At 31.1% G+C, this 27733-nt stretch overlaps 1 protein-coding gene, 1 long non-coding RNA gene and 1 pseudogene across 9 annotated transcripts; 1 reads left to right on the top strand and 2 right to left on the bottom strand.

Annotated features, from left to right (window-relative positions):
• Positions 1-850: 850 nt before the first annotated feature.
• On the bottom strand, positions 851-3386 carry LOC111278726 (25.3 kDa vesicle transport protein SEC22-1-like; annotated as a pseudogene). The gene is made up of 5 exons (XR_016344070.1): positions 3105-3386; positions 2776-2936; positions 1628-2654; positions 1327-1476; positions 851-979 (listed from the first exon to the last, which is right to left on the bottom strand). The product of XR_016344070.1 is annotated as a 25.3 kDa vesicle transport protein SEC22-1-like (transcript).
• A 1553-nt stretch (positions 3387-4939) lies between these two features.
• LOC111279029 (uncharacterized) lies at positions 4940-16592 on the bottom strand. 7 transcript variants are annotated; one of them, XM_022865900.2, is made up of 11 exons: positions 16241-16592; positions 15411-15531; positions 15143-15325; positions 14952-15051; positions 14839-14869; positions 13094-13136; positions 12340-12492; positions 8260-10420; positions 6699-8103; positions 5854-5937; positions 4940-5381 (listed from the first exon to the last, which is right to left on the bottom strand). In XM_022865900.2, the coding sequence occupies exons 2-11, from the start codon at positions 15467-15469 to the stop codon at positions 5290-5292; spliced, it is 4311 nt and encodes a 1436-aa protein (XP_022721635.2). In that variant the 5' UTR covers positions 15470-15531; positions 16241-16592; the 3' UTR covers positions 4940-5289. The 7 variants fall into 7 exon arrangements, with proteins under 7 accessions (XP_022721635.2, XP_022721634.2, XP_022721633.2 ...); XM_022865899.2 differs by having other exon boundaries at positions 15411-15528; positions 16241-16582; XM_022865898.2 differs by having other exon boundaries at positions 15411-15551; positions 16241-16582.
• Positions 16593-24994: 8402 nt separating this feature from the next.
• Positions 24995-27723, top strand: LOC149517635 (uncharacterized). Its single transcript, XR_016344072.1, has 4 exons — positions 24995-25178; positions 26914-27057; positions 27142-27356; positions 27448-27723. It is a non-coding gene; the product is annotated as an uncharacterized LOC149517635 (long non-coding RNA).
• Positions 27724-27733: the final 10 nt, after the last annotated feature.

A 27733-nucleotide genomic window follows, 5' to 3' on the forward strand; every position in this document is an offset into this window, starting at 1 on the left:
CTAATTAGAAGGTTACTTAGGAGATGCCAAAATCACAGGGTTGCATGGGTCCAACCGACGTATTATCAGCGGCTGGTGCAACAAATATAATTTTATACTTAGTGCGGCTGGTCATATCGTCGGCGGAGAGGCAGTGAGTAGATACATCACTTCTATCTCTTGTTTGTAGGCATTAGTATGGATTTACTGTAAGTTCCTATATCACTTCTATCTCTTGTTTGTAGGCATTAGTTTGAGTAGATCACTTCTATCTTGAGATCAAGTAAAGCCTTGTTTCACCAATAAGTTTCCTACATGACATACAACACCAGTCCAAACAATTTAAGTTAGTGCTATCTCTAATTTAAGATGATTTGCAGCACATGATGCTTTGTCGTGGTTCGAATGCAGTTCATCCAATTTTCTTTAATTTTTAATTGTGGGCTGCAGTTTTGGCATCATGCAGAGTTCTCTCACCGAGGGATTGTTATCCCGACCAAAGCTTCATGCCCTTGGAACACTGTAAAGCCTCCAACTTCAAACTTTCGAGTTTCTGCTTCTTGCATAAATTACCATTGGTACACATTTTTATAACTGGGACACGATTTTGTCATTTGATCACGATCGTGATGGAATTGTCGTTGGAGATGGAGCTGGGACACATGATGCTTTATTAGTTTACCATTTGCTGTTGTATTATGGCTTTTATACAAGGAAAGAATAGTTTTGTCTTGCACATATGCTCTTAAGGTAGGGTCTCTCTTCCACAATTCCACATTGCAATTGTCCCTATGCTTCGCGGAATTGTGTCATGAACAAAAACCAGAATGCATTCCAACGTTTGGTCTCCGAGGTGCAAGCTACCCACAGCAAGAAATTCCACGATGAGCTCTTAAAACTATGAAGCACAGTTGAATCACCGTAACTTTGCTTTCACCCAGAAGAGGAGGAAGACAACTCCTAACACAATAGCAACAGAAGCCCACTTACGAATTAAAGCCTACAGGCAAATAGATGAAACCGATAAAAGAACTTTCAAACTTCAATGAATCAAGAAAGATTACAATAGCAATCCAGCCACATGAAGAACATGGAAAATTGGCTTGAGCTCTTGCAAGAGAGACCTTCATTTAAAAGAAAAAATAATACAGATTGAGTAGAAGGAAATTAAGCAACAAAGTTAATCAAAGCATCTTTCTTCCATGGTACTAATGGCAACTTCACTCAAACTGTACAACATAAATCAGATTTAGGTGCTAAATCCATTCTTCGTGATGATTTTTTTAACGGGTAGGGGGCATTCAAACTTAAAGAATGAATTTAACAAAGAAATACTTATATAACTACCTCATGCTTGTCTTCATGATAATCAATAAAGCCTAGAACTCAAACTATTGGTGCAATAAATTGCCCAATGATTTCCCATTTTTTTCCTGAGGTGCCAGTCCATGCTTAGGGAGTCATTGTAAGACTGATGAAGACTATCATATCAATCACCTATGTTTTCAACCAAGAACATCATGACATTGTGGCACACTATTAGTAACACCGACAAAAATGCCAAAAAGCAAAAGCTAAATGCCTAAACCCAAAAATAGGATAACCCAAAATAATGAGACTTCTTCATCACCAATCAGAGAAAACTAACCTGTCGATTTAAATCTCTTGCCTTGTCAGCATATATACGAGACTCCGATGTCAAACGACAGGTCATTTGACTGACCTCTGCATTATTCGCAAAAAAAAGGTGAAAAGCACACTAGGTTCGTCAAATGGTAATACAATCTAACACCCAGTGAAAAAGAAGAGGAAGAGAATGTTGCATATTGAACCATCAGTAAAGAAGAAAATCATTTAGGTTAGTTCAATTTGAGGGCAATACTGAGAAGCTAGCTAAGGCAGCAACAAGATGCAACCATAATTAACTTTGCCCTTGTACCACATGCAACTGCTAGTAGAGAACAAAATACTAGAAGTGAAGTTATTTATAATTAATTGGCATAATGTGAATTGATAAACAACACTCCAGAAACACTCGATGAGAAGCAAAGACCAGTAAAGCAAGCATTATAGGATTAATGCAAATCAAAGTTTTATTAACAGCAAAATCTAACTATCAAAGGAACACAAGTTACAAAACCTTCACCCGCACTCACACAAGAAACACTGTATTTCTTTTCAAAGACAAATATATATTTATATATATATATATATATATATATATAAAACTAAAATCATCCAGTTATCAGTCCATGTTCGAATGTATATTATCTAATTGAGGGTAACTTACAAAAGTTAAAGTGGGGTAGAAAAAGTTACAGAAGCATCGGTCTGGTATCACCTACAAGGTTTTTTCCCCTTTTAATCGGCACATGCAATAAAACAGATGCATTAAAATTGTAAAAGCACAGTTACCTAGCTCATAATTGCAAAATTCAGCATTTATCATGGTGCATTTATTCAAACAAAATTCAATGTTAAAAAAAATGGCATAAAGTAATTCTGAAAGGAAAAAGAAATATCTTATGGTCCAACTTTTCCTAAACGCCAAGAACTTCCTGTACATTGCCAGTCATTATTCGGTGAACTTCATAGAGTTCATCATTCAACTTTGCAATATTTCGTTAAGCATGGGTGTCTTGCTACAATTTTTTTGTCTTCTGTTTGAATGTATCCTAAAGACAAATAAAGGACAAAATCAAGCCTGGTAAGAGAAGCAGAACAAATCAAAGTGGAAGAAATGCTAGTTGCATAAGAAAAGCAGAAAAAACCAAACACTAAACACAAGGAACCTACCAAATTTAATAAAGGCATAAGGCCTGGCAGCTGTTTCAATTTGAGCTCCATTAACAAGCTCAAATTCACTCCTGAGGTCTTCCAGGTATTGAAAGGCAAGTTTCTTAGGATAAGCACGGTCACACACTGTCATATAACAAACACGTCCTTCATTGATATAACTTAGAGCTTAGGTCAAAGTAACAACACAACTCAGATGCAATTGCACATAACACCAAAAACATGCAACAAAACTTTATTTCTTTCCTCAGAAAAAGTACTAAAGTATGAAACTATTTCATAGCTCGAGAAAAATGGCATCCAAAAAATAGACACGAGAACAAGGATACTGGAATACATAAGGGCCAATTTCAACAGACATCCTTAAAGCCTCATTCTGGCCTTTGGAGAGATTCTTAAACAAAGCCTTAACTTGTTGTTTGTACATTTCAGCATCTATCAGATCACGACATCGTCCAGTCCCTCCGCTAGAGGATGACCATCAGTAACACGGGCAGTCATTGTCATCTTCACCATCTTTATTCCCCTATTTCTCAACTACCCTAAATCCCTTCAAACTAAAATAAAAGCAAAATTAACACCCTTATTAGACATTGAGAAAAGAAAGATGCAGCAACCCATTAAAATTAATGATGACAACGATTAGAATACGACACTTTTAGAATGAAACCATTAAAATTGACCAAATAAAAAATATATATAAATTAACTCCTAGATTACTTAATTCTATAATTCTGATATTCACTAAACTCTCATCATTGATTCAAAACAAGATCGACCCAATACTTCTTTTCCAATCAAATGGTCACTAATGTAACCAAAGACAACCCATCTAATCAATATCATCACCATCTAACAAAGAAATATTTATTTATTTTCCGAAATTCCAACAAAACCCAAAATTTCAGTTTGAAGAAAAAATCTGAGAAGAAATTCCACAACATTGCAAAGAAAAAACAAGATTTCTTTCAAATAATTACGATCACATCTACAAATTGATACACAAAAACTATAGCTTTAATGAAATGAGCAGCTTATTACAGCATCTGTGTCTTGGATTTCTTCTTTATTTCATAAAATACGAGGAAACGACCGATGCTCAGACAAGTCTTAAGAGATAAATATAAACGGGAAGAGAAAAAAAGAAGTTAAAAATAGCGTTTTTATTTTAAGAAAATGGAAAATTAAATGATGGGTTTTTTTTTTTTTAATCTAGTATTGTACTTTCGAGGTTGTCATGCGAAATTTCATTTCGAGTAGCTTTGAGTCTTAGGCAACATTTGTTTAGTTTAAGCATATTTGTAAGGAGAAGTTGCATCAAATTTGATCAAGAACAAGTTTGTTTGCTGCTATTAATCAATACTTTTATTTTAAAATATTCTTAATCAAAACGTTTTCAATCACCGTTTCCCACGCTTTTCCACTGATGAAAAGTTTCTGGGAAGTCTCAAAAATAGAGGTGACAAAGGCAACCATACCTTTAACAAGACAAAAATGTCCGACCAGTGTAACTTGTAGTCATATGAACCATGCTCGGGAGATAGTAATGACATAAATATTGTGAAACCCAAATTGAAAATATCCTATGAACCTGATACATCCATTGCTTTGTTTGCTTAAAATATTTTTTTGGGTGTGAACTAATCATGTTATTCTTGAATTATCCAAACTTAGACTAAAAAAAATTTGATCTTTGTGCTGTTGAATTTGAACTGTTTGAGTAAGGAGTGAAACCAAATTTGAATAATTTAATATTTTAGTGAATAGAATAAAATTCAAATAATTTAATATTCAACTCAAAATTTATTATCAAATTTATTTGAGTTTTTGTTATTTTTAAAATATATTTAATATATAAATATAAGTAAATGACAAAAAAATATGTTCTATGTAAATTTATAAAATCAAATTCAGTCGATTCAATTAAATTATAATCTAAGCTTAAACATAAAATATAAGAATCGATCAAGCTTTGAGACTCAAACATAAAATATAAAACTCAAATCAAACTTTGAGCTCAAGTTTTCGAGTCGAGCTTAACAATATATTAAAATCAAGTTTTAAGACTCGAATTTTTTAATAAAATCTAATAGTATAGGAATACGATGAAGGGTAAGGGAATTCCACCCAGAAAAAAGGGATAATTAGAAAATTGCAACTAAGATAAAAGCAATTTTCTTTTACTCCGCATTGTCAATAACTCTGATGAACAAAGAGTTCAATTTTTGATATACATCACATGGCAAAAGCATATTAAAAGGACAAAAAGAATGCCTCTGGACTACCAAAATCACAATGACTTGGAGCCAATAGGCGATTTCTTGTTCAATACAATATACAACATATCTGGACACAACTACAGAAAATTACTCACTAGATCATGAGGAAGGCCTCGTGGCTCCATGAAGATTTACAAGTCCCTTCGCAGATGTTATGCTTTTCAACTGTATCGTGCCTCCCTCAAGCATCTGTCTGTCTTTACAGCCTACTGCTCAAAGATGTGATTCCAAGCACTTATCCTGAACTTCCCCCAAATGAAATATATCTAGGCTTGGAATCGCTACCCTTGCTTCGAAATGATGAGAGTGAAAAGAATGATCGTGGTGCTGCAAAATCATTCCAGTTTAAGTATACCATTATGAATAAAGACCATGAATTCAACAGAAGAACAAACTAAAAGTTTCTTCTCAATAGATTCTCCAATGGTACTGAAGTTCTAAAATATGGCTCAAAAAGAAGTTTCGAAATGATTGTCAACAGCATTAGCTTCATATCATATGTGCTTTCGGTTAAGATTTTTCTAAGGCAAAAACGAAAAGACTGAGATTGCACAAAGTCAACTTTCATGTAGCATAAAACGAAAAGACTGAGATTCCACAAAGTTTAACTTTCATGTAGTATACTGCTTTCAATGGGAAGTTCTCTGGCATCAAATAAAGCCAGACTTGGTTACGAAAGAGGATAGGTTCACAGCAACAATCTATGAGACGATACCATTTGTTCAATAGAATGCCTTCATAAATTACTTCCAAGAAAGAGAAGCATTAGATAACTAGACTAATTTTAATAAGGCGTCACCTTTTATGGAGCTTCCAGACATATGATCTTCCCTTAATTTGAAGTTTGTTGGTGGTGCTGGAATAGAACTATGTAAGGATTGAGCTGCAAGGGACCATTAATGACTCTAGTTTAAAATCAGGTTCATATATACAACAAAAGAAATGGAAAAATTGCAACAATGAATAGAAATGACATGGAAAAATTGCAACAAGGAAAAGAAACATGCGTCATCAAGTTCAATTCGGAAGCCAAAAATATATTTAAAATATTTGCATATGTTTATCATGAATTTTGAGAACTGCAGACTTAAGTTTATTTCCTTGATAGTAAGCTTACTTCTCAAATATCCTTTGCCACTCAAATTATAACCTTCTTGACTAACATAAGATAGCAATCAACCAAGAGGCCTAAAGGTTACTTATTCTAACGACAGAGGAATAAGATATGCACGGGTTTCTCCTTTAACCAAATTGATTTTTCCTTTTCCTTAATCAATTACTGGAGAATGAACCCCAGGACTGAAGTAAACACTTGAAACTGTTTTGAATTCAACTCATTTTTGAAAAAGTAACTTATATAATACACTTTTATAAGCTAAAGCAGTTCATAAACAAGTCACTTTTCCAAAGTTGAAAAGAGCATAAAAGCGTATCCTAAAGCTTTGCAAGAAAGGCAAGATATTCTATGAAAGTAGAAAGTCCAAAGCAATTTTTTTATTATTAGAACAATAATTATTGAACAATTGCATTCAATCAATGACTACTCAAAATAATTAACAGATGAGGAAAAAATGAAATAATCAGCAAATAGTCTAAGCAAGTAACAACAAGGTAATTAACATAAAAGGAAAAAATAGGAGCTACCCTGATCATTGAACAACTCGCCTTCATTGAAGCCATCATCAGAAGGGTGGCCTTGAGAAAATCCCATCCTTGATTTCCTCAAATCTTCTGACAATCGATTGGAAGGATCTCTGCCATCCTCTGTGTCATCATCTCCTTCAGAAGTTGTAGCAGAGATCCAGTCCACCAAACCGTCTGTCCCACGGTTTTTCCGTCCAAATTTCAACAACCTTTTGAACCCTTTTGTCACATCCCTACGTGACTGATTATGGGTTGCATTAGCAACAAGAAAAGGTTTCTGAGCACTTCCCCATTTCTTCCTCATTCGAGCAGCATCCACCTCTGTTTGAGCGAGTGAGTGAGAATTCCAAGATGCAGGGCTCCCAATGGGGGAATCCATGGAAGCATCAATATGTGAAGTCTCATGGGGATAAGAAAATGGATGATGCAAGCGTGAATTCCATGATACAGGACTTTCTCCTGGTGAATCCTGCAGGGATACTCCAGTATGGAATGCAGTGGGCACTGCAGCTGGCAGTTCAGCAACTGAAGCAGGATCGACCTGAGAAAGAGACCTCAAGGAATCACCATTCTCAGATCCAGAATTATCCAACTTGTCAGATTCCTGGCTTAGTCTTGATCTTCCATATACCATGTCAGCAGAATCGTCAACCGCCATAGCAAGCTCATCCTCTTCATCTTCTTTGGCCATATCCAAGGAATCATCTGCTTCAAATGCTAGCTCATCAGACTCTTCATCTTTTGAAGTCTCAGATGCCTCTGATGCTTTGAACTTTGCAATATTTACTCCAGCATCAGGACCCATGCCATTATCCTTCCTCAGGAGAGGATTTGGTTCCATATTCTTCAAAATTTTGTCACTGAAGCTCTGTTCCATCTGCTCTTTATCAAATTTTAAAGGTGCCAAAACAATGCCATCAGAGTTCAAGGCAGACAAATCAGAAATTTCTACAAGTCCAGCAGAGCTTTTCCTAAGGGATTGAGACCTTCGAGGCTGTTCATCCTTGCCAAGATCAATCTCTTCATTGGTACTCTTGCTCTGAGCACAGTTTCTCACTTGGGAACGGCTAGTCATCTTGCCAGCTCCAGAAGACGGCTTTGTATTTTCTTTTCTGAGATTAGAGAAGTTGGGAACAGACTGCGCAACAGGATTTTCAGATTGTGCTCTTCGCCTTCCAGAACTGGGATTCGAAACTTTGGCAGCTGAGCGTGGAACAGCTGCTGGTGTAGTGCGAGGAGTGGATAAAGACACATTTTTATTTGTTAAAAGTTTCTTAGTGTTAGAATTCCTAGAAGAACCATCTAGTAAAGATGCCTCATTAAATGATCTATCCTGTCCATAGTACTTCTGATCTGGAAACTCAGAAAGATCTTCATCTACACTCTGAATTGAACTTATTGGATGCTGCCAAATGCATAACCTTATCAAAATTAGTAATAAATAATTCCATCAGAAGTTTTTGAGATTCCCGAAACTTAAAAATGAGGATCCAATTATACCAGTTACGAATTTTAGCATTTATTTCCCGAAAACATAACTGCAATAGCCAATAGGAGATACCTGCTCCCTCTGAGAACGAAAATTCAATGACCTCATATTCTCTGCTCGTCGACGAGCACTAGAAACAGAATCCTCAGCAGAACCAGAAAATTTGGCCTTCATCTCAGCTCTACTTCGCTCAAGGATATCCTGCATAGCCTTCAATTTGGCTTCCTTCTCAGCCTTTCTAGAACCCCATTCTTCCCTCAGCTTTGCATCTCTCTTTTGCATGTACCTCTCATAAAATTTTCCTCTAGAATCATCTGAAAAGCTGATACCAGAGAAATTCTGCCTCAAACTGTCAGCATACTCCTGTTTATCTACAATCTTTGCTGGAGGAGTACGAAATTTAGCCATATTACTCAAACTCCCCATTGGTTCAGACATTGAGTTTCTGTGGGGCATCTGTTCATGAGATACATCTACTGCCACCAGTTTCTTGTACCGTGAGCTGGCTTCTTGTTCGATCTGAGCATCAGCAGGCTTGCTTCTCCTCGCAGAACTGAATTGATCACCAGGAACCCGAAGTTTGTGCTCTGCAAAAAGCTTTTCAAGTTCATTTGCCTTCAATTTTAACTCATTGTTCAGCTCCTGGTTTCCCCTTGACTGCCGTATCCTCTGAGATTGATCTACTGGCATCATTGGGGCATTAAAACTCTCTTTAATCTCAGGTACCTTTTTACCAATAACAGACTTGTTATTTGCATAAAAAGAACCACCTTCATCCCTCCTACCCTGTGACTTCTTGCTCTGTTCAGCACCTACTGGAACCTGTTTCTTGAACTTCATTTTATGGATTCCAGAATCCTCAACTTTGCTTATTTGCTTCTCAGATGATGTTAAGTCTTTCTTTCCCACTTCCTCAACTTCCCCGGCCAAAGATCTCCACGGCAGATGAGGAGTAAACTGCTCACCTTCACTGCCTTTATACTGAGCCTCCTTAGTTTTTAGTCCAATACCACCTTCAAACTGCCCTGATAATGTTCGGGGGTGGCCTTGAGCCCTAAGATGCAATTGTGTTACCAATTGTTCTTTGCCTTGAGCCTCCACTCTATTCTTTAATTCACCCTCAGGTGTGGTGTCCTCCATTGTATCTGCAAAAACTCCAAACTGCAACTGAGAACTGGGTAGGTTTTTAACCCCAACAATCACAGCCCTATTAGGAAAAACTCGAGACTGAACCTCTGAAACTCCCCTCTCTCCTGTTAACAAACCCGTAAGCTTCTCCTGAGAAACCACTTGATCGCCCACCTCAACCTGTTCTGACTTACCCGTAAAAGACTGGTATTGGTTGTTCTGTGATCCTAATTGATCCTTCCAAGTCATCTGCCCCTTCAATCCCACATCCTCCTCTTTCCCCAAAAGATTACCAACCTGTACTTGCACTTCTCCCTGATCTTTCAAACCAGAATCAGCAGCTCTACCTGGACCATTCTTAGGTTCAACTTTAACTGAACTTACCTTGTTACTCAAACCCTTCTCATCTTTTTGTTCCTTATCCTCAGATAAACCTTGAAACACATTGCTTTTACCCGGAGACACGGAAGATGAGGAGGGTGTACACAAAGGGCTATCTGAATTACCATCCTTCTTGTCATTACCCAAGTCAATGCTCATGTCACTTGCACCACTCCATCTTCGTAACACAGCCTTTTCAGCAACTGCAGGCACAGATGATACGTCAGATGAAAGCCTTCTCAGTTCTACAGATTTGCCAACAGCAATGGGTTTGCCTCCAGAGCTTGAGGTCTGCTTTTGTTTGTTCTCAAAGAGATTGATCCTGTCCTGCACACTAAGCCGCCTAGCAGGTTGACCAATCTGGCTAGGTGATGACTCAATCACCCCCTCCTCTATCTTCTCTTCTTCCTTTTCTTCTTTTTGAGAACGTTGTTGTGTAGTACTTGAGGGCTTTGGTTGTTGAGATGTGGCTGGCTTTGATTGGTCTATATGGTGCTGGGTCTGCATAGTGTTTGGTTGTAGTTGTTCTTGGTGTTTATTCTGGAAAGGTTGGTGGGGCCAGATGGTAACATGGGACCCCCCAATTTGGTCTTGATTGGGGTCGTCGATTGACATGTCAGATCCCCATGAGGTTCTGACCACTTGATCATCAACACCTTGTTTCCATGGGCCAAGCAGTTCTGATCTTCTCTGGCACAGTGATATGAATTTGGTGCAAGCCTCACTGCACAAGCATTAAAAACTTATATGAGAATAATTATTACTAACACTTTCTTATTAAAAAAAAAAAAGACTAATAGAAAAGTTAAGGTGATCTGAAACTCCTATACCAGTAAATCATAATCTAAATTATCTACAATGATCTGAAATTTTTTTAATTAAATTATCAGGTCAGAATCCAAAGTGAAGGGAATTAGGCCATATCTTACGAATTTATGATACCCACTTTGTCCTTAACAACAAGGACAATATGACAAAATTAATTGCAAAACAGTATAGCCAAATATCAGGCAGCATGTGATGATACCCAGGCAAAATTGACCTGCCCTTGTTACCACGAGTTGGCCAACATGACAGTGCCGTCCACAATTATGATGGAATTCCTCAGGTGTACTTTCCACCATCCATTAAAAATTGAACGTTGCCAGTCCTTTACCTTCTTGGTTTTCACGAAATAATCCACTTTGCAGAGGAACCCACTGCTCCCAAACCCAAACATTCAAAAGAAACCAAAAAGAGAGAATAATTTTGGCAAGTTTTCTAATTCTCAACAACTGAAATCATTGGGATGTTGGCAATAAACATGATGACAATTTGGACCTTCCATGCCCAAAAAATGGAAGACAATCATCTTTAAATTAAACTGACATGGGACAACTGGATATTTAGATCAGTTGATGAAAATTAAATAGAAAAAAGAATACAAAAGGGATGTCATTTTAGGACATCTAAATTCACTGAAGGTTGCCTACAACTAAGCACATGGTAAGATTTCATTTTCAAAATAGCTTAGAAGTTAGATGATGTTTTCACTAGGTACCATTTCAGGCACCTTTTAGACCTCTAACCTACTAAGATTATAACTCAAAAAAGCTTCACAAGTCTGATTAGTAGCTGAGCTAGCCCCACAAGAAGACACTAAAACCATGCTGCCATGAAACATTTTGGTTTTGACATTCAAGCCCTTTCTAAAACCATCAAAACAACTATGAAAGAGAAAAAAAAAGGGAAACATAAGTTCTTTCTTTGATTTGAAAAATCTATATATGCTTTAAAAGGAAAAAAATTATTTATAAAGGCCTGTGTCATTTCCAACTCCTCTATTAATCATAACATGCACAGTCAAACATTTACGGCAAACCTCTGACGCAAAAGAAACTATTAAGCACCCCGAACAGATAAGGTTACAACTCATTTGGACTCTCTAAAATCCCAAAAATAAAAAATAAAAAACCTAAAAGATTGAATCTACCATGTCAGACACGGTTGTTGCTAAACACACATATGGACTGAGATTGAGTGGCGAAATGGTTAAAAGAAGGAAAACTTGAACCAACAATTAATCCTGCATTGAATTACTCCTTTTCAGTCCTTAGTGAAAGAGCTCATGCCTTTTGCAATTTCTACACGTGATTGGAAAATGGATGAACATTACCAAATCCTTTACACTATGTTAGATAGGAAAGGAAAAGAGGTAGAAGGAAAATTGTTTGATGTAATGGTTAGGCTTGTCCACCTCCTTTCTTATATTTTGGGTAGCCATTAGATGAGACAATTTTCCATCGACTTTTCCTTCTTACTTACCAAAAGCTTGAAGATAAAACGAAGTCACTCAAATGTGGAGAGGAAAGCTAAAAGAAACATTGTCCCGTCTCACATTGTTTTCATACCAGGCCTCATCGAAATCAAGAAACAACTTCCAATCTCACCTCTAATGATATGCACTAAAAATCATCACAAAAGGTGGGATTTACCATAAGATACACACAGCTGCATAAAGACTAGTGTCTCCCCCTAACCAGGACCCACTCAACCATAGGCACCCATGCTAACATGAAAACTAGCCGGCTCAAGAGGCGGACAGACAGACAGACACACAGAGAGACATAGTATCTCATTGAAAAGGATTTCTAAAGTTCTTACTTCAAACGATGAGCACGGAACCGATCTGCTAAGTGTTGGAGTTCAGATACAGTATCAGAGTTAAAACCAGCAGCAGATGCACGAGCAAAAGTTGTTGCTAAGTCCTGCTGAACAGCAACAAGACGTACATCAATAGCCCTTAAAAGCTCCTTCCTGTGTAAAGTGGAGATACAACAAATCAAATTAGAATGCATAGTTCATGATGCAAATGGAAGATCCAATTTTACCAATAACAGCTGCTTTAGCATGAAACTTTTCAGACACTCATAGTAACTTTCTGTCCATTTCCACAATTAACAAAAGCAACAACTCAAGCAATTCATTAACTGTCCACAGCATAGTTAAAATCAATATTTCCTAAGCAAAGCTTTACTCAACCAGCTCACATCTCAAGAGTGAAACTTAAATCATTTCAATAGTTTCTGTACAGTCCTATATAAATTTTACTTGGACAACTTCAGACTTCCTAACACGAGAAAAGGCAGGCCAGCCTTACACTCGTGAGTATGTCATCATGCATTAATCTTCGCATCTCTTATCATTAACTTTAACAACAATCCCTTCTGTTTCTATATCATGGAAAATGTCTAGCAGGTATAAAATTTCAACAGACATCAACTTAACAGTTTCAAATATGTAAGTGCAGCTTTAATTGATGCCAGAATCATCCACAAGTTTATTTAATCACAATTCAGCAAAAAAAAATTATACTATCATGGATATATATAAACACTAAAAAAAGAAATGGAGTTACTTTGTTGCATCAATAGCTGCTGTCATTCCTGCACCATCCCCACCTATCACAAATTATCCAAACATTCTGTTAGTTTTCAACAATGACTTGCAACAGGGTTTCAAACCCATCAAACAAGATCATAGACTTGAGATTTTACCCAAATACTGTCCATCTCAACCAAGCTCTAAAAGAATCACTACTAATAGTTGTATCAAAAATGGAAAGGCTAATTCAATTACCTTTTCTAGGCAGACTTAATTATACAAATGTAAGAGCAAACACAAGATCAAGCATCTGATTAATGAAAAGAAGCAAACCATCCATAATAATTTAAATCAAGGTGAATTAAAGCGTCATCTCAAGCCGCACCATAAACTGAATGCAGAAACATGAGATAAAACCACAATAACTTGTAAAGTTAGCCATCCAAAATAATTTTAAATCAAGGTGAATTTAAAGCATCATCTCAAGGCACGACATAAACTGAATGCAGAAGCATGAGATAAAACCACAATAACTTGTAAAGTTAACAATGTGGGCACTACACCAAACCAAGAACAAAAAGCATAAGAAGGCTCCTAAATTGCCCAAAAAGCCAATAACTCATATCAATTAATTTTGTCCAAGCAATGTCATTTTTAAAAGAAGAAAATTAGAAGAAAAGAAGAACCAATCCATCAATCACTGAAGTCAACAAAGCACAACCCTTTCAAAACAAAAAAATAGAAGACATTGACAGAAAATTTGAAGATCGTGCAATCCAACTGCTAAAACTCCCTACATGTTCCTTAAACCAAATTTGCTATAGATTTCACCTCGCTAACAAAATAATTGGACCCTAATTGCATATACAAGCTAAACTAATCTTAAGACTGAGCAAACAGCCATCATAAGCCAACTCCTGATTGCTGCTTGCATTTTCCTTCTTCTTTCTCATAATCTATTTCAATAATATGAGACTCAAACATAACAATCATTTTTTCAACAAGATTATAAGGCATTGATTAGGTAATAAGAACTTGAAGAAATCTATACAGAAGAATGACCACATTTCATAAATGCATCTGATGGTACAACATTAATATCATATTCATATCTCCACTGTAGTTAAGCTCACTTTTATATCATTAATGTTTTAATTCATATTCCCATAAATACGGGCCTTAAAAAAGTCATTCACATCTTCAACAAAACCATAGATGTATTCTATATTTCAATAAACAGCCATATATTTTTATTCCTAATGAGATTCATAAGCCACTTATATGCTTTACTAATTATGACACAAATAAATGTAATAAATATTGTATACACACACACACGCACACACATAGGCATGTTGCTGTATCATCATAGTTAATGCATTTAGAGATGTTCTAAACTTTAAACTAGTTCATGATATTATGACTTTCCATAATAAGAAGAAATCTTCACTTCACAATATCATGCCATAACTTCAAAATATCTACCACAATCCAAGTAAGAAATATATCAATATTTTGATAAATAAAAGCAATAAAAAGCAGCAATATGTCATCAAAAACATATACTAGAACTAGTGAAACATAATTCCACATAATAAAAGATACATCATTGCCTCCATCAAGGCTCATAAGAGCAAGGCTCATAAGAGAACAAAAATATTGAAGTTGAATGTTTCTGGAATCTAAAACTGAATCTATAACAAATAAGGGAATCACAAGTACCAGCAAACTTGATTCTATGTTGGAATAGAAAAGAATAATGAAATAAAAAAAACACACCTAATGCACCAGATGGCTGATCTCCCATTCCCTGAAACATAAAGGTTCTGAGATTCATTAAAACTGTAAAGTAACAAAGCAAAGCTTCCACTATAGATGAAGGCCATTAATACCTGAGAATATATTCTTTGAGCTGCTTCCAACTGAGACATCTCTGCATCATATGTGTTCACCAATTCCAAAACCTCTGGTGTACTAACAAACCGCACAAACCTGGAAACAAGTGACAATCATATCAAAATATGAAGCCAAAAATCCCCGCATGAAACAGCAAGAAATGCCACAGTTGTTGAACATGTCTAACCTCTCAAGTGTTCCTTTTGTGAACCACGTCTCGGCATTTTTACGCTTTTCAACTTCAAGCTTAATTGATTGACGTGACAGTGCAACCTGTTCTTCTGCCACCTTTAAATGAGTAACAAATGGTTTTACTAACCCAGAAGCAAGCTTTTCTGTGTTTCCATTGCTTGAAACAAATAAATCACATCTGACCCATAAGGAAAAAATAGCAATGGTTATAAATAGAAAGAAAATTAGGAATAATATCAAAAGTCATAGAATGATATCCCCACCTCAAGCGCTTTGGTGATAATTGGAACACGGCATAATCAAGAAGCGTGTCGGATTTCATCTTCTCTCTATGATATTTACAAAACTCCCTAGTCTAACCCCTTCACATACGCAAAAATACTTCTAAGCACAATAAGAAGCCACTGTGTCATAATCAGCATAACTTCAAATCATAAGACCTCAAAGCAACAATGCAAATTCTGGAGTAAAAAAATATTGAAAAACCATATAAATCAATAATAAATCGTACAAAAAAATCCCAAATAAGATTATATTATCTAATAATTTTAGTTACAATTAAAAGTTAACTTATTAAACCCTACACGTGCACATCAAAAAAGGAAACCAATACCTAAATAATTCACATTTCAAATAAAAGATTGGCATTATACTAAGAACAAAGTTGGAGTAAAGATAATCAGAAACCTCAAAAACTTCACCCAAAAAAAAAAAAAAAGACCTACTAATTTTAGACCCCAATCACTTACCAAAAATAAACAATGGAGCTCAATCTAAAACCTCAGATGAAAAAGGAAAAATGCACCCAGAAAACAAAACTCTGGGCACCAAAAAAGAAATTAATTCTTCACAGATATAAAACAGAAACAACCCAGATCTGATTCCACTCAAAAGGCCCAACTTCAATAACTAAAATAAACTAAACAATTTCCACTTAACCCAAGATAAAGGAATTGCAAATGCAAACACAAAGAAAACAAAATAAAAGCCACCCATTTACACAGAACAAATTGCATGGTAAAAAAAGAAATAATTGAACTTTATTTCAAGTGAAAATGGGAGTGTTGAATCGTTTTAAGACTCAAAGAGTTACCTTATAGAAGAAAAAATGGTGAGATCTTGGAAAAGGAAATCGGATCCTGAGAATCAACTCTCAAATGGGTACCTGCATTTGGGTTTTTTTCCTTTCTTTTTGTTGTGTTATTTGAGGAAATTAAAGAGTTTAACTTTAAGGGGTTTCCTTTTTCTTTTTTTTTTTAGTTTGAAGAAAACTCCATAAATGACAAGATAGTTTTTGCTGTAATCATTTCTCAAACGGCAATGTTTTGTTTCTTTATCTAATGGTGGTGACTTTGCTTTCTCTCTCTACACCACTCTCTCTGTCCAAAAAGACGCAGTAGAGAGAGAAAGAGACAAGGTTTGAGACACAAATGCCGAGATTATGTGTTTCTTTGGACTTTTTTTCACTTGGGATTTTGAAACATGGATGACTATTCGCTACTAATGTATATTTACAAAAATGGTCTTCACTTTTTGTCTTTTTACAATATTCTCCTTTTCTTTTTAGCGGCTTCATATTTGAATTTTCTTTGATTTTACACAATTATTAGATTTTAGATTAGATCCAAAATATGAATTTTGACAATTTTTTTACTACATGATTTTAATGGAAAAGAAATAATTTGTTAAACGAAACCCTTGGTATAGATTATATATCATTTTTAAATAAAAAATTTTGGTCAATATAAATTATTATTTTTATTTAATTTGTAAATTTAATCTTAATTATATATGACAGTCCAACCGATCTCTAACGGATTTTAACTTAATATGATTTCTTAAAGTCAAATTTTTATTTAAAAAATCAGGTTTTGAATCAGATCAAATAATAGTAAAAATAAGTTAATATCATATTTTAGGTAAACCTCATCCTATATATATTATTTTTAATTATTATTTAATTTTATATTTATATTTAAAAAATAATATTTTATTAATTTTGGATAGATTGAATTAAGTACAATTCATATGATATTAAGTCAAGTTAAATTAAGGTATGAACAAAAAATTTTAAAAAATATCAGATCAGATCGAATCAATTTTAAATGTTATAGTTATAAAGTTAGGTCGAGTTCAGGGTACAAAAATCAATCACAACCCATTGCTATCTCTAATCTTAATCCCATTTATTTTAAATAATAAAATTTTTAAAGATGATTAAACTTCCAAGTTTGAAAAAATAAATAGTTCAAAATTGGAACTTGAAACCTATTCCAATAGAAATGGACTAAATTGTTATTTTCCATTTTTATAAAAATAAAAATGGAGAAATTGAGCATCATAGTTATTCTTTATCCACATTAAGTTCACTATTAGATTGTTGTATTAAATAAATCACTTAATAATAAAGTTAAGTCATGGCTAACAACAATAACAACACGATGATAAGCAAAAGAATTCACAATTAAAGCACTATTACTTTCGGTTGCATTGCTTTTGGACTTATTTAATTTGGTAGTTAGATCTTATTATTGTGTTTTTAAAATTTTTTTGGTAGAACCTAATAAAAAGAGATCATAAATTCTAACGTTCTTGTATTTATAATTTGGTCAAATTTAGAAACAACCCACCTACCGTCCATAATCTTCATAAACAAGAATGATGATCCCGCTTTGCCGAGGATTTTTTTATTTAATTTAAATAATATTTTAATAAATTACTTAAATAAAATTTATTTTGTATGTTTTAATATATATTAAATTTTAATATAAAATATAAATATAGTTTATTAATTGTCAAAATTAAATATATAATAATTATTTATTTATAATATATTATAAATACATTTGCAAATATAATTTATATGCATTTGTAAATATTATTTAATTATTTAATACTCGTCACGTGTCAAAAAAAAATATTTTGGAGATATTATTATGTATAACTTGTAAATTTCAACAAATCTTTTGGAGATTATTATTATGTATAGCCACTACAGGTGAATTTGGATTTCAAGGCATCACCAGTAACGGGGCTTCAAAACTCCATTTTGATTATGGATTATGGTTATTGATTACTGTTTTAATGTGGATTTGTTGTTTTTTGTAATCTTTTTTAGGTTTTATATATATATAAGTGAGTCAAATTTTTTGTGATGTTCTAGTTTTTAGTTATGATAGTATGATGGATTTTTGGCAAGATCTGGGTTGTGATCGATGATGGATTTAGGTATGCAAAAGTGATGGTGTGGGTTGGATGGTTGATGATGGTGGTGAGTTAGGTGGTGGCAGCAGGTTGTAGAAGACAGATGATTTCAGTTGAAAAAGGACACGTGTCAAAGGCTGTGGGGTTGATATGACAATTATTTGATGGTTTGGATGAACAGTCACAATGCCGATTTGGCAACAAATTGAACAGCTTAATTTTGAAGGTATTACTTTTATATATAAGTCTAGATTTGTTTATTATGTGTGTGTATATATATATAACTATATAATATGATCTCTTAATAGGAAGTTACAAATAGCAAAAATATATATATATCAAAATCCACTGGCACCAAATTAATCTCTTGACAATGATTTTTATTTTATAAATAATATCATAATTTGAAGATAAAAAAAAAGGTCGCATGTGTTAAAATTTTATTTTGAATCTAAATATGTTAGATGTCATTTTTTACAAAGTATTGCATGAACCAATTTGAAGCGAAGTTTTGAAATTAACATAATCTTTTTATTTTTTAAGAATATTTATTTTTTAAGGATATTGATTAGTTTACATTTTAAGGATACCTATCAAAGTTTGATACCATACTACACACAATACCAAACTTGTATTATTTTTGTCCTCAGTAGCGAGTAAAATCAAGAAAGATAAAAAGAAAATTAAACCCTTCAATCTTTTTAATTTGTCTTTTAATCTTGGTTGATAAGACTAAAATTAGGAGGAAGGGAGCAGAGATCATGAGCTATTAGAAAAAACATTATGATTATTCCATTTATTTGGCTTCATTTAACATAAGAGGTAGCAAAATTTGCATTAAGTAATGAGAAGAAAAAAAGTGGATGGTGGTTTAACTTATTTTCATAATAATGTAAAGATATATATGTATGTATGTGTATATATATATATATGTTTCGCAAATTTACTTACGAAAATTTTATTACAATTTCTCTTTTTTTTTTTAAATGATAAGGTTTAATGAATTTTTTGTAATGTTACGACCAATAAATCATCCATGTCGTCGTAATTTGAAGATTCAATCATGCCATTTAATCAATAAAAACAACGAACAATTTCTACAAAAGGTAATAATGTAATCGACACTAACATTATTATTAAAAGTAATATCTTATTTTTATTTAAGATTATCAAAAATTAAACTTTGATCACTAAATTTAAAAATTAAGCATGCTACCAATATATAACACAATTGTTGGTAGTAATATCTTCATTTAATATATTATATATCATCAAATTATTTGTTAACTACTAAATTTATTTTAAGAATATATTTTTAAATATAACATTAGTGAAAATTTTTAATTTGTCAACAAAACCTTATGTTTTTTTTTTCTAAGTAAGGAAATTCGAATCAATTCCTTGACAAAAGATACATGTATTTATTATTGAATCAAATATTTAAGTGCACATGATTCTATTAAGGTTTAGTTTGTTTCACTAAAAATAGCTTTTTGAAAATTATTTTTAAAAAATGGATTTATTTCTTGAAAATTATGATATTTTATGTTATTTGCATGATCCAATAAAAAATGTTTTATGATGTTTGGATTTATTTTTGGGAAAATCAGCACTTTCATGGAAATAATGTTTTTTACATAACTATTTAAAATAATACATTTACACTTATCAACAATAACGACAACAATAACAATAATAATAATAAATATTAAATAATAATTAATAATTAAAAAATACGACACAATAAAATCATTATAATAAGGTCTTACAAACTTAGAATATAATAAAATAGTTTATATATTATTTTTACACAAAAGATAATCTTACAAAAGTTACAAACTATGTCTATAATAATATAAATTGTAGATTTTATTTAAATTAAATAGTTTTTAGGTGTACAAAATAGTTAATATTGTTCTTAGACATAATAAACCTACAAAAATCATAATTCGTCTCCACAAAAAAGTGCTTTCCATTCAAATAATATTAACATAACTATTAAAATATTTAAATTATTTTATATTTTAATAATAATATTTAATATTAAATTATTGTTTATATTAATATTTTAAAATACTTAAAATAGCATTACTTTTCTTGAAATATTATTTATATTAATATAACAATATTTTTGTTATTATTTACTATTTAATTTTTAAAATATTCACCGTTAAAATTGTTATATTTTATATTGAAAATATTTATTATTAAAATTTATCAAATTTATTATTTATTTATTAAAATAGTAATTTAAATGTTTTTTTCAATAAAATATAAAAATAATATATTTTAAATTAAAACTATTAAAATGATTAAAAATAGTCATATTATTAAAATATTATTATATTAAACATTATTAATTATTAAAATAATACAATTTATTTACTATACAAAATTTATTATTTATTATTAAAATAATAATATAATATTTATTATTGTTAAATTAAATTCCCAGCTCAAAAGATTTTCATTTTTTCACTATAAAGCAAACATCAAAATCACCAAAATGTCACATTCTAACTTTGGTAGGACCAAGAAAGTTAGTGTTTTTTGACATTTGGTTATGCAAGAATATTATACTTGTTTTTTTCTTCATATTTGTGGTAAAAAAATAAATAAGGTTAATGTTATAAATGACACCTAAATTATAATAAATTATTTGATGTAGTATTTGAATTTAAAAAATTTTTAATATGATATCTAAATTATAAATTTATAAATTAATATAGTATTTGAAAGTTTATTTATCCGTAACGTGTCATTACTTTAAATTAATAATATTATGAGTAATTATTATTTTAATTAATAAATTTATAATTCAAATAGTATATTAAAAATTTTTAAAATTTAAATATAATTTAAAAATCATTCATGACATTAACTTATAAAAAAGCATTTCTGTTGATATAATTGTTGGTCTATATTGATGTAATTTTTAATCTAGTGATTAAGGAGCTCACTGAAAATTAAAATGGATAATGTATCAGATTTATCACAGTGAAGAAGGGTAGACAGCGTTAGAGGTAGTACTCAATCTATGATGTCTTTCGATACTCAAACTAGTCAAATGTACGAGGAAGGAACCAAAAGTACAAAAATAACTATATATATTATAATAATTGTATAAGTCAATGATTTTAATATTGTCTAAAGATAATTAATTTATAAAATATTAGCAGTATTTTATTTACTTTAGAATAAAATATAATTAAATTATTAAATTAAAAATATATTTGTTAATAGATAAACTAGTGTTTATAAGATAAATTATGTAAAAATGCATATGAATTATAAAACAAAACAAATTTATTAAAATCACAACAAAAGAATATTATATTATATATAAAATATTAAAAAAGTTTTTTTTTTAATTTTTACAATGAATATTAGTGTGAAAATATAAAAATAATTATAACTTATAGAAAAAAGTAAAATTTTAATTTACATATTAAATGAGTAATATTGGCTATTGTTAATTTTATATATCATTTCATTTTAATGATAAATATTTTTCACCTATTTTTTATAGGAATTAGATTAACTTTTAAGATAATAATTTAATTACTCTTAATGATTCAAAATCATCCTACATAAGATCATTAAGTGCATATTAAATAAGATAATTTAATTACCATGCATATATTACAATAATTTTTTTAAGATTATCCCATACCAAAAAATTTATTTTTTACCAATAAAATTAATAAGAAAAAATTGATGAATTTACAGTGAGGTTTTGTTTGCTTATGAAAAATTTCTTTCATCTTCTGTCTACCTAATAAAATTATTATTGATTTTTATCTAATGTTTTCTATAAAAAAAAAAAATCGTTGTTTGTGAAAAAGGGAAAATATTATAGATATTAATATTTAAATTTTAAATTTATTTTAAATTATTTTTAAAAATAGTTACATGAATATTAATTATTTTTTAAATAGAATGTTGTTGATCCAATTATATATATTTTTGCCATTTAGATATTATAAAAAAAAAAAGAAGAAAAATTACGCTCCTGCTTCTAGTGTTTTCATTGTAATTTTTTAATTTGTTATTATTAAGAAATTGGCTAAATCAAGTCGATTTTACAGATGGCTAATTTTTTAATTAAAAGTGAAATTTGAAAAATAAAAAGTAAAAACAACAATAATAATTATTCGCCAAATTGGTAGACGTGTAATTTTCGGCTTTTAGTTTTCTAACAAACTTGATTAAGGAATGATAATTACCAATTGATTGAGATTATTATTGATAACGAAACATCAAATATTTCGGCTTTTGGATATTATTCCAAAAGATAAGGGATTTAACCCCAAAAATCCCTTGATTAATCTTTAACAACAAACAAATAAACAGCCCACGTGATAAGTAAAACCAGCGGCTGTGATTCACTAGAGAGTGGAGGGATGGCTTGGTAAGGTCGCCATCAGTATCCAGGTAGGCCCATCTAAAATCATTTGCAAAATGAAGGGTCCTGATTGAATCATGAACATTAATTTATATATCATCCCTCTCACAACTACCTTAGGTTTGGAATTTTGTAATGGCCCCCGTTTGTTCAATAGATGGTGTCATGTGAATTTTTTTAATGAGTTGGTATATGATATAACGTTAATATAATTTTTTTAAGGTTTAATATCTAAATAAATTCTTGAACTTTATTTCAAAATGTAAATAAGTCCTCGATATTTTTATTGCGGGAAATTAATATTGTGAATTTTTATTTTATTGTAATTATATTCATTAAATCTTAAAATTAAATAAATAATGTCTAATTGATAACATTTTTAAAATCATATTCTCTTAAATATTTATCATTTAATTCATCTAAATGAATTTAAGTAAGCATTTTCTATAAATTAAATCATCCAATTAAAGAATTTAAAAAAAAAATTGCATATTTTATATCATCAAGGTTCTAATTATGATAAAATAAAAGTTCATAATCTTAATTTCATATAATAAAAGATTGAGGGCTTAATTGCATTTAGAGTAAAATTGAAAGCTTATTTAGGTATTATACCATTTTTAATCATTAATTTTAATATATTTAAAGACGATATTAATATATATTTTTTCTTTTTGTCTTGATTTTTTTATTTCTTATATTTATTAAAATTAATAGTTAAAAAATATGTAAATTTTTTTAATTTTACTTACTTTTTTGTATACTTTTTTTTTTTTTACATAATTATGTGTATAGCGAAAATTTTGAAATTGTAATTGAATTGAAAAAATTTGTAAAACAAAATTCTCATTTAAAGATGATTTCGTTGTGGATTAAATTGAATTGAAAAGAAATATGGGTTATTAAGATGTATTTTTAATTACCTTCTTATGAACTAATATCTTTTACAACCTTGCATTTATTCTCTTTGTAAGATTTTCATTCACTAAACAAGTTAGTATATTTTCTTGGTAGGCAATGAAATTTCAGAAGTTTCATTTCAGTTCTAGGTCCTGTATTTGGCAGAATCACCAGAAATTAGAAACTTCACTAAAACCGAAACCAAAAGCAAATACTATGAAAAAAAAAATCTAGAAATAATTTGTAATGCTCAATTTTTTGGCTAGGGATAGCAATAATATCCAAACTTGTCGGGTTACGATCAACCTAATCTTTTAAGGTCAATTTATTTTTAAAAAAAAAATTTAATGTTGATGGGATTGGATCAATTTTTTTTTTTAAATAAAATTGAAGTTGAGTTTTAAGTAAACTTGTATCGACCTAACTCAATATATATACATAATTTTTATTTATTTATTTAATTATATATATTATATTAATAAACTTATTATATAATACTTTAATTTAAATATGAATTTAATAAAAATATTATATTTATATATAATTAAAATATAATTTTTTATAAATATTTTATTAAATTAAAATTATTAAATTAATTTTAGATCAAATTAAATCAATTATAATTTTATTCATATACAGACTAGATTAAGTCAAAACTAAAAAAATATTTTAATATCAAATTAAATCGAATATTTATTTTATAAAATCAAATAGGGTTTGAAATGAGAAAATCAACCCCTACTTGATCCGTTGCCTTAATTAGTTTTGGCCCACAATTGAAACTTAAGAAGTGAAGCTTCTCTCTCCAATATCAAGAAAAATTTATCAAAATTTGTCTATATAGATATATTAAAATTTGGGTGCCAAAGATAGCAAATTAATTATTTCAAATAATAATAATTAATTAATTATTAAAAATAATAAAAAATAATGGATATCCTTTTTTAAAAAAATTTATTTATAATATTTAATTTCATCATAAAAATTTAATATAAAATAATATAAATTTAAAATTTATCTCAATTAATTCATAAAATCGATCACCTCTAAAAAAAAATATAAGATTTTGACTTCTTCTTCCATTTCAAAACTTATTTTATATAAAATATAAAATATTTAAATTTAACTCAACCCTCATTATTCTTCTTTGAAAATTTGGAAGCCCAATTTTTATTTCTTAACTTTTTATATGTATAAAAAAAATTAATATAGCCATTAAATTCTTTTTCTTTGAAAAATAAAAAAAAAATTCTAGTATCCATTAAGATAAGAGTCCAATAATGAAGCAATTTATTATTGCATTTATTTTATTTATATATTAATAAAAAATAAAAGAAAACCTAAAAATATGAACATTATACAAAATCCAAGACAAAGGAAAAAAAAGGGGGAACATTGTACCTCAAAAATTCCAGGTTATGGTTCAGCTTGAATTCTAGAATCCAGACAAGCAAGGTTTCTGTCGCAAAATTTCTGGGTTTTTTGGTGCTACAAATCAAAGTTTCTTTCTCTTAAAGCCCCAGTAAGCTCTTATCTTTTTCAGCTTGGCTTGATTACAACTTTCTCTGTAGTTCTAGCTTATATAGAGTCATAATCCTTAATGGGTTTTCAATTATATAGCTGTTTGCATGATCAGAGAACTGGGGTCGTTGAATTTTCTATGATGGTTTATATTTTTTGGCAAAAAAACAAAATCTATAGTTGACACATGACTGAAATGTTAAGCAAAAGCGTAATACATGATTGCTTGGAAACTAGGAACATATCATTTAGTTGTAGTAACTGTAATTTTTTTTTTTGGCTTTCTCTCCGACAATTGATATTGTTCAACTTGGACTTTGAGATTTGTTACCGTGACCCTTTTGCTTTGCGTGGATTTTCTTGATATGTCTAGGATTTCAATGTTGTCAACTTTGTTTCTTTGTTGCTTTAGGTGCAAGGAAATCTTATAGTATATATTGGTATTTGAATTAATTATATTCTGGGACACAAGTGCAAAAGGAGTTTCAAAAGCTAAAGGGATAAAGATTTTCATAATATTCCATCTTTTCTTGTGGTTTGGACCGTTGTTTGACTATTTTATCATTGAAAAGTTGCATATTGTTGCCAATGGATTTGTTCCCCTTTCTAGGGTAATCATCTAATTTAATGAGGAATTACAGCTTAAGATTCAACTAAGGAGACTTGTTTTTGTCATGAAACCTAATAGTTTATTCCTTAAACAGTCACTATATTATATTTGATAAAAAAGCATCTCATGAATCAGAAAACTAGTATTTCTATAACCCATACAAGGGGTATTAAATTTTCACTTTGATGATACTTCTTCCCTGATAATTACCAGAGAAAGAGAAATTAAATTAGACAATGTTTGTTTTCATTTATATAAAAGAAAACAAAATTTCCAGTTATTCTCTGTTTGATAGGAAGGAAAGAGAGAGGAAAGGAAGGAAAATGGTTTAATCTATGGTTGAGCTACAAAATAGCACATGTTGCTATGTAACTCAAGCATTAAATTAGAACTTTTCTTTCCTTGCCCCTTTCTTTCCTTTCTACCAAACAAGTGATATAGTTGGTTGAACTTTGAACTACTCTGACTCTCATGTCTTCTCATATATCTTTTGTAGTCAAATTTTCTTCTCGTCACTTAGGGCATTATATATATCTCGGTTAGACAAATGAAAAGTAGAACTGTGAAAAGCAAATTGCAGTATATTTGGGATGTTTCCTCTAGTGGTGATTGTATCACAAATAGCAACAGATTACTTTTTTTCAGATTTTTCATTGTGTATATGGTCAGAAATTTGTAGTTATTAGCATTCGAGCTGTTAGCTAATACTGGTTTAGTACCATTCACAATGAGAGAATGGAAATACTGGACTCTACTAAGTGGGCACAGCACCTACATGCACTAAACTAAAATTGTTGATGCCATGATTTGGAGAAAACAGGAAGAATCGAGTTCCTGCTAAACTATTTGTTTCTGAATTTATTATTTGTGCCATAATTTCCTGCATGCTACTCTGTGATGAAAACACTCTGTCATCAATAAACTCTGTTATTGCTAATGCTATGTAGGTTAAATCTAATTTGTTATTGCCTTTTAGGTGTTTATCAAAATGCTTTTTGTTTTTTTTTTTTTTTTTTTTTAAGTTGCTCTATCGTAGGGAAAATAAGTCATATGCATAATGGTTTCCATATTGCCTTAGTTGGATATGTTATTTTCTATGAATAATATAGTAGGAATCTTGTTGCAGATTACCCTAGGATGGCTTGCCCAACAGCGAAGGGTGGTCGCTGCATGGGATGAGCAATATTGAAGTTGTTTTCTAGCAGTTGAAGAACACGTTTTTGGTCAAGTGAAGTAGTCTTCACATTCCTGGGACGAAAGTAGAAGCCAGGTATTATTGTTCATTATCATCGGTTCACTAATCAAGAAACTTACCAATCTTGGGTAAATGTAGAACTAATTCATGTCCTTTTAGTTTGACCAGCTTCATCTTCAGCTCTTTCTACATCCAAGCATATGCTGCTCTTTTGCTAGAAGAGGGAATTATAACTGCTTATCACCATGGTCCGTAAATGATATTTTCATTGTTTATGCACTTCCGTACTATTGGTTTCACTTGGCATATCAGTAAGGAGACTATCCACCAAGATCCTAGCTTGCGGCTAGCACAACATTGACAGTTAAAATAAGGTTTCTCCCAAAATTCTTTATTGTTCTGTGTCATTGGCATTTTGGAAAACAAACTTAAACAAATTAACTAATCAATCCGTACGGATTGCAGATGATTGCATAAGCATACAGCAGCAAAAGGTTCAGTTCTCCAGTGGGAAAACTTTACTATTAACAAGCAGTGAACCGGAGTATTGCTCCAGAATCCACTCGGATGCAACCAAAAGATTCAAAGCTGGCCGAATATAGATCTGTAATTTCGGGTTTGAACTGATCCTTTGGACTGGCTCACCACACAAAAGCAATGTAGCCATCACTAGATTTGATTTGAAAATATCCAACTACATTCAAAATAAATTTAAGAGAAACTTCTTTTGGTACAAAATAATTGAGCATCT

This window comes from Durio zibethinus, chromosome 8 (genome assembly GCF_047325235.1).
Source record: "Durio zibethinus cultivar Kanyao isolate XHJ-2024 chromosome 8, ASM4732523v1, whole genome shotgun sequence".
NCBI lineage: Eukaryota > Viridiplantae > Streptophyta > Magnoliopsida > Malvales > Malvaceae > Durio > Durio zibethinus.